The 12,926-nt window shown below is 34.1% G+C and overlaps 1 protein-coding gene across 1 annotated transcript; it reads right to left on the minus strand.

Moving 5' to 3' along the window:
• Positions 1-1,369: 1,369 nt before the first annotated feature.
• LOC123538734 (uncharacterized) lies at positions 1,370-5,871 on the minus strand. Its single transcript, XM_045323030.2, has 3 exons — positions 5,487-5,871; positions 3,672-3,751; positions 1,370-3,398 (listed from the first exon to the last, which is right to left on the minus strand). Exons 1-3 carry the CDS (start codon positions 5,644-5,646, stop codon positions 2,166-2,168), a joined length of 1,473 nt encoding a protein of 490 aa, XP_045178965.2. The 5' UTR covers positions 5,647-5,871; the 3' UTR covers positions 1,370-2,165.
• Positions 5,872-12,926: the final 7,055 nt, after the last annotated feature.

Raw genomic sequence — 12,926 nt, forward strand, 5'->3', positions numbered from 1 at the left:
TTAATGACAGTAATAACATTCAGTGTTTCGAAATATACGTCTGGCTTACATTTAACTCCAGAATGAGGTTGAAAATCGATTAATGTATCCTATAATATGGCGTTCACATTATATACCTATCAAATGTATCATTAATTTGCTCGGAGGTGCATTTGAATGGAAGGTTAAACATCACTGTAAACCGTCTCTGTCTCTAATGGTGTTTTTGCATATTATCCTTTAAAGCTGGTTCCCCTTTGTGTTCAAATATTTGTTTATTTTGTCATATCTAATAACTTTACTTTGACTATGTATTGTTGCGTAAATGTCAACCATTCAAACATCTAAAAAATACAGAGCCGTCTCTTTGTTGAACTTCATAAAGATTTGTCTCATATTTTTCTCAGGCCATTGATAATTACACCCAAATGCGTAGATATTTTTTCTTCAACATAATCAGTTGTTTGTTCCTATACGTTTAAATATGTTTTATCAACTGAAGTATTTGGTTTACAAAGCAAAAACTTAAAGTCTCATAATGCCTTTGTTCAAAATGTGGTTGCCACAGTTTCTGTTATTAGCATAAAATACATTTTCTTGTTAAATCCTATTTCTGATAAAAATAATTTCTTTAACATTTGTCAAAGGTTTGAGTATAAATTGCTGAGTATACTAGAATGTCTTATTGAATCTATTGTTTTTATTACCTCCCTTTAATGCTCTAACTTTTAACAGTTCATGTGCAATATTTGAAGTAGTGCTTTTCTAACCTTGTAAGTATGCATAAAATTTAGTTGGAAAGCTGTTTCACCTCTGATAAAAATGAAACTGTAATAACTCATTTTCAAGTTATTTGTGAATAGAAATCAGATGACATTTTATTAATTACTTTAGTGATTCTTCTATAGTTTGCTGATTCTATTACAAGGTACACATCTAATTACATTACATAAAATAAATGTCAGACGATATCAATCTTAAATGAGATAAATCTTCGTTGAGATAACTCTTTGATGCGATAAATATCCAACGAGATAAATCTTAGAGGTGGTATATCCTAAAACAGAAATATCATGTCATTTGCAAGCCGAACACACGGTTGATGATATGAATCGTTTTTTTTTCAGAAAAAGAAGCAACAAAAACAACAATTACAAAAGTCAAACAAATAGGTTGTGTACAGATGAATTTAATTATAATGTTTGTCTGTCCACTTAATTAAAGATGAATTTTTAGAACAAGTCATTGGAGTCATTAGAAAATGGGGGATATTGTAAACTATCCTAACGTTATAAGAGTATCATAATTATAACCCGAGCTACTGCTAAATTGGGAAAACTTAAGGCTTTAAAATTTTAAAACATTACTGTATGTGTGTGTTTTGGGTGGGGGGGGGGCGGGGCTGGGGAGGGGGTCAGTTTAACGTTAAATCGATATTAGTATAAGTATTAAGCTAAAGATTTGCATCGTACCAAAGTCACTAGGTAGTGTGTTATTGTGAAAATTTTTGTGTTCTGCGCTTGTCCCGTATTCTATACTTTTCTATATTCTTCTTTGACATTCTGTGTGTTCCATGTGTGTTTGGTTGTAATTTTGCTAGTCTTTTTGCAAGAAAGGTCGAATTTATATTATGTGTTTTTTCCTTAAAATTCGTGTTTTCTTTCTTTGTAATGAAGAGTAATGTCCGTGTGCTAGAAATCACTGTTTTCGTAAGCAAGGATAAATCTCAATCTTTAGCTTTATAATATCGACTGGGTACATGTACGTTTAAATATCCTCTGGATACTTGACCCTTACGCAGATATTTATTGTTTCAGTATTTACAAGATGCACATCTGAATTTAAAATAGTAAAATTGACCGACATTCTATATTAATTACAACTAAACTAATAGCACCACGACAGAGAACTCTGTCTGAAAAAGGGGCTTCTACTCTTAACGAACCACTACCACTTTTATTCCAAAAAAGAAAGTTTACGAAATCTGAAATAAGACAGACTAAGTAAATTGCAAACCGGATAAATATAGAACGTGTAAGTCATGAAGTAAATAAATTTCACTTATTTGATATTCCTATACCATTACCAGTTACAGGGTATGCAAATCAGTTCTTGGCCGTTATTTGCATGATATTAATTCTTTGTAGTTCCATCGTTATGACAGTACATATTGCAGACAAGTTTGATCATATGAAATGTGTGAAGAAAAACATGTCAACTTTATCTTTCACATTTTTCCATATATCCTGATTGAAATATATTGTTTCTGTAAAATAATCATTTTCACACCAAACAAATAAGTCACACCATTCTAGGCCTACAACGGCAAGCTGGGTAAGAACCTGATAGTAGTAATCATGATTCCTTTTCAATTTAAGTTTCCCATCAGTGTTTCTTTTTAAACAGGATGCTTCTAGTATACTAGAAACCAAAGGACATTTTATTTCAAGTAATCCGAACGGTGGGTTTCTTGTTGGGTTGTAAACTTTACGATCAGGGGTGGCAGCAATCCACGGAGCCCAAAAGTTAACCACGACCCCGCATGGGTAAAGGTTTATTCTATTAAGTAAGGCCTCTGCATACTTTCTGGCAGCAATTTCCTCTGAAGCGATTCCTCTTCTCATAGCAGCAGTGGTAACATCTCTAGTTGACTTCAGTTGTTTTGCTAGACTTTCATCATCCTTCTTCCTTTTGTATATCCTGCCTATGACAGAAGCAGTTATTCTGTGTTTTCTTATTTCGTACCATAGTGGACTTTTCCTTTGTACTCTTGTATCTTCTTGAGTATGTTCAATATCATCAAGAGTTAATATTAAACATTCCATCTTTAATTGTTGCTCTCTGTCGAGTGTATAACAGTAATTGTGAATCATTACATTTTGGAAAGGGAGTTTTGGAAAGTCTATTCCATCAAACACATTTTGTACGAATTCATCTTCACTTAACTTCTGTTGATAACTTAGGACCGATCCAGTTGGAACTGGGCCGAATTTTGAAGGAACCATTTTTACTTTGCTGTAAAGCTCTAGCGAAGGCAAAATAAGAGAATCTGGTGCCAATTCTGCCAATTTTGGATAATAAGCAGTCCAGTTTGGGGGAGCACCTCTGACAGGATTGTACAGTGATGACCCCATAGGCTTTGTTGGAGCAGCTAAACCTTCTTCCTTCCTCGAATAGCCACATACCTCTAAATCTTGTACCTCTGTACTTGTCATTTGCAATCCTCTTGGCGTATGCCATGTTTGGGGCAATGCAGTTTTTGCTAATTGTTCTGGCAGTGCCTTGTTTCCCAGCATCTTATACTGTGCAAGCTGATACAATAGGCCAGCGATATGTCCACAACATCCCATTGCTCCAATCGCACAAACACAATCTGCTTTACTTACTGACGGCACATCATCTGATAACATAAACTGTACCTAAAATACGAAGATTTTATTTTAACCTTTACCCTGCTAAATTTCTAAAATAGACTGGTCCATCATTCAATTTAGGCAATACCATTTATCATTCGAAGGGGTGTTCACTGCAAATTTAATGATTGAATAGTGCAGGCTAATCTTGGTCTGCAGAGGTCGCAAAGGCAGAATCACTTGCCGCCAGCGAACTAAAGGTTAAATGTTCTGTTTATTCAGTTAATACCATAGATATAAAATAAACGTGATAATAGTGAAAATAAAATGTGTATATACCTCAACTGTGTATGGTTCTTTCTTTTTCTCTGATTGATGACATTTCCCAACCACTTTGCAACCACAAGGAATTGGGTACACTAAAACAAGACATAAACGAGAAACAGTGTTTATACCACTACTGTAAAATTATAATGTTTCATATTTTCGCAATGGGTCAGGCAATGCATGTACTATGGAGATGTAGTTTATAAAATGCGGAAAATTAAACAAACCCTTATTTTAATCAAATGTTTGTAAAATTGGTTAAGAAGTTTATCAAAAGAGGATACGATGCGAAAATCGTTAAGCACAGTGCATGTTTAATGACTGACCCCTCTACAGTTAATTGCTACGCTTTCCTATTTGATGGTGCGATGACTAATAAAGTGTAGGACTATATGATGCTTTTCTCCTAAATCCTACATACAACGGACGGAGGGAATTGATTTTTGTCTTACAGTTTTCTTAGTCCTGCCCTTAAAAGTTTGGCCCTTGGTGCTCTGACTTCAGACAAGTTGTTGAGTACATTGGTGTAATTGTACCTTAAATTTACTTTAATTTTATGTTTTGCTTTATTTATCTGTTACTTTTGCACGAATGTTAGAGCCTTTCTCAACGGGGATTTTATTTACATTGTGTTGTTTAACTTGTTTAAAATAGGGTTAGTGCGAGGTTGGCATGCCCTAAACGCGTTTAAACCCCCAGTTTCCATTATTTAGGTTACTGACCGTTCCCTATTTTCAACTGGTTGTTTTGTCTGTCTTGTATTGTCTGTTGCGTATGTTTTCGTGTTTGTTGTAAGCGTTTTTCCTCCGCCCCACTCCCCTTATTGCCCTCTCCTTTCCCTTGCATTTACGCTACTTTTTGTACCCCCTCCCCCTTTACTTTTAGTAAGTTTTCGTGGCTCCCATTTGTTTTGGCAGCCGGTACATGATTGTTTTTCCTACTTGTGTGGGTCATTTGTAAGCTTGTGAGTCTATAACGGTGCCCTACTGTTTTCTTATGTGTTGCTTGTTCGTTTTTCTGTTATTCAGTTGATCGTAGTTGTGTGTTTATCTTTGGTACATGAGTGTCTGCGCTATTGTGGTTTACGTTGTAGTGCGACTGTTTTTAAAGAACATGGCATTCCCTTGTATATTCGTCCTTGTTCAACTTTCCCCTTCGGATTCCTCCCCCACCCTCGACCCCATTTCGCCCCTTACCATTTCCTTCCCCTCCATCAATATTTAGCATAAATTAATATGTACTTGTTGGATGTTTGAAGCAACCCGTCTGAAATATTTTTCCATTACAGCTTCTTTTTGTTGTTGGTTTACTATGTAAATGCGTGCCTCTGGGGCTGTGTTTTTGGTGCTCTGTGCTTCCGAGAAATCTACCCTTACCTATTATCTTTTATGATATATTTAGCTGATTCATTAAAAGCGCGTCTCTTTTCAAACATGTAGTCCCTATTTACAACATGTATCTTTTTTTGTCTTTAACGTTCTGTATGTTGTTTCTCCTGAGTAGGTTTTTAGTGTCTTTCAACTTTTATATAGCAATAAGAAAATGCGTCCTTTTGTTGGGTATTTAAAGTTTGCTGTTTGCCATATCTTTTCATTCCAGTGTCACGCCGCTGTGAGAATTTTGTTTTGCTGTACGCTGTACACAATAATTTTCTTACTTTTTATATCTCACAGTTTTTTAAAAATCTTTCTTTTTCTCGGGTTTAACAAGTTACACAAGTAATTCATTTCTTTCAAACTGACAATAAGGGCGAGAAATTGAATGATATTAAATCGGTCGAGAATAGAATTTATGTTATAGAGCAAAATTGAAAATGGTGAATCTTACCTTTCAGTTTGTGTATGTATCCCTCATTGTATAATTTAAATCCCTGGTTGATAGATTTATTCCCAGATGAAAACTTATTGCATTTAATGTAATTTTCAACAAAAGAAAACGTAATTGCTGGGATGAGACCTATATCTCTATCACTGTATGAGGAAGCCATCACTTTGATAAATGCACGCTGCAGTTGTGCAGCCTCTATTTCATATGAATTATGTCAACTTCGTTTTGACAACTATTTTAAAAATAGTTTATTATGCCTTGGTGACTAAATGGTTGTTTTGGTACTCCTTGACTTTAGCGAGAAATCTTAATATACAAAACATATCATACAATTCACTTGAGCGTCAAGTTAATACAAATAGTAAATCACAGTCAGCGTACTGCAAATCGCCGTAAATTCATTTGCTTACATTAGAAGTCATGCGGATCTTACGTTTTTAAGTTGAGTTATTGGTGCATTGCAATGAGTCATAGTTGCATTAAAATGAAGTTTGTGCACTTTTGTGAATTCATTAGATTATGACAGGTAGATATAATATTTAAAGACACTATAAATGTATACCACGTTTGTCAAATACTCAGTGGTAAAATGATTACAGGTTATCGGATTTAAGTGGACACTCCACAGGACGCCAACACGACAAAAATGAAAAAAAGACTGGTCTCAACAGACTGAAATTTAGAGAGGCGATATAAAGTTATGAAGCCTACATATCTCAGACACTGGCAAAAGACAAAACTAAAAAGTGGGTGCCATAACCAAGTGGTGATATAAAAATACCCAAAGCTATAAAAAGCATTGGAACCGCCAAAAGGCGGAATGTTCAAGCTAAGAACTAAACGTAGGACCATTAACACAACATAAAATGTCTGAACAATCCGAAAAGGAAGAAATTAGTAGTCCTAATTGCATGAACAGAATTTTCACGGCTGTCATACGGCGCAAACAACGCTGCTTTGATAGTTAAAATGTAGCTCAACACGACAAAAATGAAAATGTTGCAGGCACGGTTTGATTGAGCCTGTTCATGGACGGTAGTGGAAAAACACTTTTTTTGCACTTGTTACAATATTGCTTACGGACTGTCGCCCACACATATGACCGTTTAAGGCTTATATGTGCTTTCAGTCGTTTAAGAGTCACCAATACTTTATGATTGAACATTGTTATGTATAGATCATTTTCTCTAAGGCAAATTATTATTTACTAGGCTTGTTTTAAGACACCATCCTGTTTTTACTGTAAAATTCTACTTTAATCCACAATATTCTATTGTGTTCTGTATTAAGTATTGATAAATTATGTATGACAGTTATTTTAAGAAAGGATTGTCCTTGATTATTCCAGAATGTTCTTTTCTAATTGTTAAACGAATATTCTGGAACATTCCATGATACAATATATAGTCAGATGTATTAGATTAAAACGTAACTTAAGAACCGAAAAGCTAGACAAATTTGGCCTATTACCAGTTTGGATAGTTATTATTTTGAAGGATTATTTTGAGGATTTATATAAAAAATTCTGGATTTAAAGTTATCTTTGAAGAGAGGAATTATAAATTTTGGATATCACTTTTGAACTGTGTGAAACATTGTGGAATTTATTCTGACTGGATTTGAATTTGACCTGGACAGGATTTGAACTATTTTACAAATAAGATTGAATTTACGGCTCTTTGTCATTTTTAAGGTATTTGTATTTTTACTTAAATTCATTAATAAAATTTTGTTATTATTAATAGTTGCTGGTTTGTCTTTCTGCTACTTTTATTCACTGTAACAAGAAATTGTTACCCTCTGACGTAACAATATGTATTTGTTGATTATTAGCAGAAAACCTGTATCTTAATATGTTGGCCTTTGCAATAAAGATATGTAGACAAAGTGAAAATGGCGCGTCGCATAATGGCAGATTCAAATAGTTCTCATGAGTTTTTGCGTTCATCTTACTGAAATCATATTACAGGGCTTTAATTGCTGAACATTTTGGTAGAATTATCATCCTGCAGTGATGAAAGAATTCCGGATTTACCTGAACATCCGGATTTGAAGGTTCAAATTACGGTTAAGCATTGAGATCGATGTAAATCCGTTGCATTTGCGTTTGCTGGAGTAGGATGGGGGATGTTGTGTACTGTTATATGTTGTTTCTTTGTACCAGACCTTTTCAGGTAGTGATCTTGTAACTGATTATTGGAAATTTCCGTTTTATTTTTGAATTCTCCAAATGCGACTTCGGCATTCTCCGGTTATTATGAAAACAGTATTTCTGTTATGGTCGAAGGATGCTGATATCGCAAGTAAAGAACACGTCATCACACGGAAATTGCTGATTACCACTCAAGGTCAGATACCTTAAAATGAAATTGTCAGTTCGTATGGCAATTAAACATAAACCGTCATGTGCATTTATTACATTTTTGTTGCTCTACATCTTATTCAGCTTTTTTTGATAATTTATCTGCTGACTGTTGCGTGGCAACCGGATTTTACTGTGCGGTTTATTGTCTAATTACAAGATACAAGATACAAATTTTATTTAAAGTCGGTGTTACATATAAAGACAACATTAGCTATGTATAGCTATTGACCGTATATGTACAGCTAATTGTACGTGCACTTTTATCATAATTATATAAACGTCTTTTGATAAAAGATATTCATCTTGTACAATGGTAGATTTAGTTATGAAACTTATGCAATTTACAAGCTCGTATCAAATGAAGAGGTTTCGAAGAAAGCAATTGATCAAATGAAAAACTAGTAGACAAAAGTACATGAGCATCATAATATCGTAAACGGAAATTTCGGATGACTTTGATGTTTGATTGAATAACTACGTACCACATGACCCTTTAGTCGGTGGGATAATAATCAACCAGTTTTGTTCATTTCTGTTCCACAACGAATTTGTTCTTCGTAAGTCAATAACAACTTCCATACTTAAATCAGAAAAGAAAGAAAAAACAAAAGTGGCGGGGGAGATGCATGGTCTTTTGTTGAAACATCATAGAAAAACATTCGACTCTAACGGAGATCGTACATGGCGACCATTCATAGTCATGTGCTTAACAAACGGCGATAATGGAGCCAATGTTATATTAGGTTGGCTCCTCCTCACCTTTTTATTATGATGTAAGCTTTGTTGAGAAAATCTTTTTTAATTCCAAGTAATGACATACTCATTCCAAAACATTCATCCTTTAGAAAAATAAAAACCTCGTACAGGGTTACACCTTTGTCTTGAACAGACATAAAACTGGCTTACGCAAGCGTTAATTCCGCCGGCCATCCTTAGAAATTTAAAATGCTGGGAGGTTAAGAGATTGTAAGTTTCAAGTGATCACAAAACAACTTGAAAGCGTTTGAATAGGTAATTTAAAGCAGAGATCTCTAAACTGCGTCTTTTCAAAACGTTATCATTTCAAGGTACATGTTTTCATGACAGTTATTTCTTTTATCCATTCACCAGTCAATTATTTATTTTATTTTTAAAAGTCTTGATTGAAATGCACCTTCTCTTGATTTTAATAGAAAGTATACATTCGATTTCCTCAATTTTTTATTTCGTGGTCATGTCATACTGACATTGCTGGGTTTGAACGATGAGTGAGACTGTTAATATACTGAAACAGCCTATATTTTTTGTACTGTTGCGTTAATTTGAATTATATGAACAAAACAAATATGATGATAGGTCATATGGCGACTGTCCGTCTACCCGTTGATGGTTGGAGAAGACCCTCAGGTGCGCCTTCAGCACTATTTCACCTGGCCAGAACCATCTACCTTCTATAATCCACCTGGATGGATTTCTCACTTCAAGAATTCAACACTCAAAAGCAACGAGAGGCAAGACATTCGAAGTCAACGACCTTACCACTGGGCTACGGATGCCATTTTTTTATCAAAATTAAAGATGTATTCTGCTCATCTTTCATTGAAATATTTTATATTTAGATATTTACTTCAAATGCTGATAATCCTTATCAAATATATTTAACTTCACTCAATATATATATAAAATGTCTACATAGAGCTACATTCATAATCAAATGTCATGCAGTAACAGCTGATTGTGTAAAATACTTCCAGTTTATTTATGGTATTACATGGTACACATTATACTGTTTTCACTGTACATGTTTATAGTGTGTACTATTTTTAACCAAATTCGTAGCAGTCTTAATACACATAAATTTGTTTATTCTATGTTTACATAAACTACTGGTAGTATTTTTTCATGTATTTAAATACGAAATTTGGGTCCAGTATAGCTTTAATGTACTTTTTTCTGAAATGTAACAGGTTGTTTAGTTTTGTTGGATTTTATCTAATCGAAAGTTAGATCAAATAGAGAATTTTGAGGTAAAACTACCGAATTCTCGTAAGTTAACTGGATGACGTCCTGACATGAAACACTTTCATACTAGCCCTATGTCTTCATAACAAATAAAAACATGCAATTTCTTTCTTATTTCTTACATATTATTTTCAGATAACATTTCACATTATTTTAATACAACAATGAGTATATGAACTTGTTGGAAGGTCATATTTACAGTTACCATTGTAGATTGTAATTATCACTAAAATGTTTAAACTTGTCCGAAAAATAACACGAAAAAAATACAATATAATAAAGCTATTGTCCTTATGTATTGACCTGACACTCATTAATCTTTGCCAATACTTTCAGGCGTTTTCTTTAATTTTTGCAATATCTGTATCCTGAAAGTATCTATATTATGAAAGTAACATATAAAGTTAACCGATGACACGGTGGCGCATAGGTAAGGTATCGGTAAGTTGTCTGACTTCCACGAACGTTACCGCGGGTTCGAAATCACTGATCACTTTTTTTTTCAATTTAATGTATTGTAATGTTATCGATACTTGATTTATTTTTTACATAATTTTATGTATCATATTTCATGAAATTTTATTGTTTTCTCTTGAAGTATTTATTTCCTCGATACGCTGGTGAAAAGCAGTTTGTCTTTTTATCTAAGATACTTTTAAAACAATTTTGTTCCACTTTTTTTACAACGGGTAAATATGAGTACTGTTAATAAATGAACCATAAACATCAGGATACGTTTGATCAGTAGTAAGTCTGCATATAAAATTTGAGGACAAAAAAAAAAAAAAAAAAGAGATGTGGTCAGACGTAGGACTCGAGCACCCTGATATTGGCAGCTAAACGCTTTGTCCGCACCTGCTTATGCGACAGTATATCAATAAATTATTAAGAATTATACCTGTAATATTTAGTTATACCGCTATTTATGTTCGAACACGGAAATTTACGGAAATATACGGAATATTCATGAGTGTCAGGTCAATACATACGGACAATAAGGTCTCATGTGTGATCATTATTTTTAATCAATCAGTGATTTTAACATGGTAAGGGAAATTATTCTAAATTCAAAATATTTAAATGATAGGTATAGTTTCCCCTTACATATCATTTGTTAACATTAAGAATTATTTGCTTGCAGACTGAGTTCAGAGAAACTAAGCTGGCTGCAAAGTGTTATAGTATTTTGTAAATATACAAGTACACAACACAAAGTTCAACTCTGATTACACTTTAACCTACTTTAAAGGCATGTTTAACGAATATGAACACCAACTGTTTCAAAACGATAAGTGAGCCGCACCATGAGAAAACCAGCATAGTGCATCTGCGACCAGCATGGATCCAGAACAGCCTGTGCATCCGCTTCGAAGCCTATTGCAATTAGAGAAGCCGTTAGCGAATCGCATGGATCCTGATCCGCGCAGTCTGGTCTGGATCCATGCTTGTCGCAAATGCACTATGTTGGTTTAGTTTAATCATATAATATATTCACACATGTATAAATCAAATTAAATACAAGCAATAAATCAGATACATACAAATGGGTTGGGCCAAAAGGTATTCCAACATTATCTAGGGCCCTCCCCTAGGGCCCTATGTTAGTTTTCTCATGGTGCGGCTCAATTCTTCTTCTCTCACATATTTCAACTCAAAAACCCTCCAATCAGCCTAGAAAACATGGAAATAACCTCTTTAATTCCAGCTAGAAATATTGAAAGCTACCTCCCAAATATGGAATGCTATCTCATAAATTATAGCATTAGCCCTGCCAGCCAGGTAGCCTAGACCCTTGAGATGTTGAAATACACACTGATCATGGGAAAGAAAATAAGACAGCAAATAAATTCTTATGGAATTGAAACAAAATATGTAATTATTCCTTGATTTGCATAATTATTTCTATTTGCATTAAAATAACAATGTGCTTTAAAAGCCTGCATGCTCTTGATTTTCTCAATGCAAAATAACTTGTCAACTTTTTTGTTTGTTTATTTGTTTTAGGTTTAACGCCGTTTTTTTTTTTTTTTTTTTTTAAAGTATTTATAATAGCTTTTTAGTAATGTAACGCCTTGTCGTATACATGACTAGTGTTCCATGATTCTGTATAAGTACAAACCGCTCCTCCGCATGTAACTGTCAACTTTCCTACATGAATCGCCCATGTACGTATTATCGAGGCTAGGCTGTTAAAGACATTTTCTATTCCATTTGCAGGTTGTTTTTGCCATTTTTTTATCAAAAAGAAAAAGATTAGAAATTCTCCTTGCGATAATTATGCTCTGTTAATATATAACATTATAAAGAAATATCGAAGCGTATGCTTTGTAAATATCAGACCAAATTTTATTCCCCTTGACGTGTTATTAACAACCCCAAAATTTACTTTGTAGGACTTCCGGATCGCCCTTTCATTCTATTTCATAGTCTGCTGAGGTGAAAACAAATATCTTAACTGTAAGCTTTATTTTTTCTCTCAATATCAAATCCCTAGCTATCTCTTCATGCAATTAGTCCCGCTTAAATGATGTAGAGAATCGGATGTCCCTATTATATTGACCACAAAATCGGAAAGAAATCAGACAAGTGCCTTTGTCTTTGAATAGCCGTTTCGACAACTTTTAATAACACCCAACCCTTAAATTATACCCAAGAATCATTTTTATTCTTAACACAAGTCTGTCAATTCGCATTTTGTTTAGTTCTGTCCATTGTTTTTTCGTTTAGGGCAAACGTATTATTCTAACTGGGGTCCATACGCCGCTTTTCATGGAATTACACTTGTGATTACACACGATTGTATCATTGAAGGTTCCATGTGCACCGCCGTATGAACTCATCGTCTGATGTCTCTAAATTGTTTTTTTTTTTGTATTTATAGCATGAGTAAATGTTGAGTTCTGTTTAACCCGGGGCTAGAGGCCGTGGACGGTAGCTTGCACTTCCACTGCCGTCTATGAACAGGCTGAATCAAACCGAGCCTGCAGTATTTTCGTTTCTGCTTTTCTATATTTCAACAGTTTCTGTTTGATCGAGAAAATAATGATAATACCCTACTGATGTTTCTGGTGTAC

The sequence above is a fragment of the Mercenaria mercenaria genome, chromosome 18 (genome assembly GCF_021730395.1).
Source record: "Mercenaria mercenaria strain notata chromosome 18, MADL_Memer_1, whole genome shotgun sequence".
Taxonomy (NCBI): domain Eukaryota; kingdom Metazoa; phylum Mollusca; class Bivalvia; order Venerida; family Veneridae; genus Mercenaria; species Mercenaria mercenaria.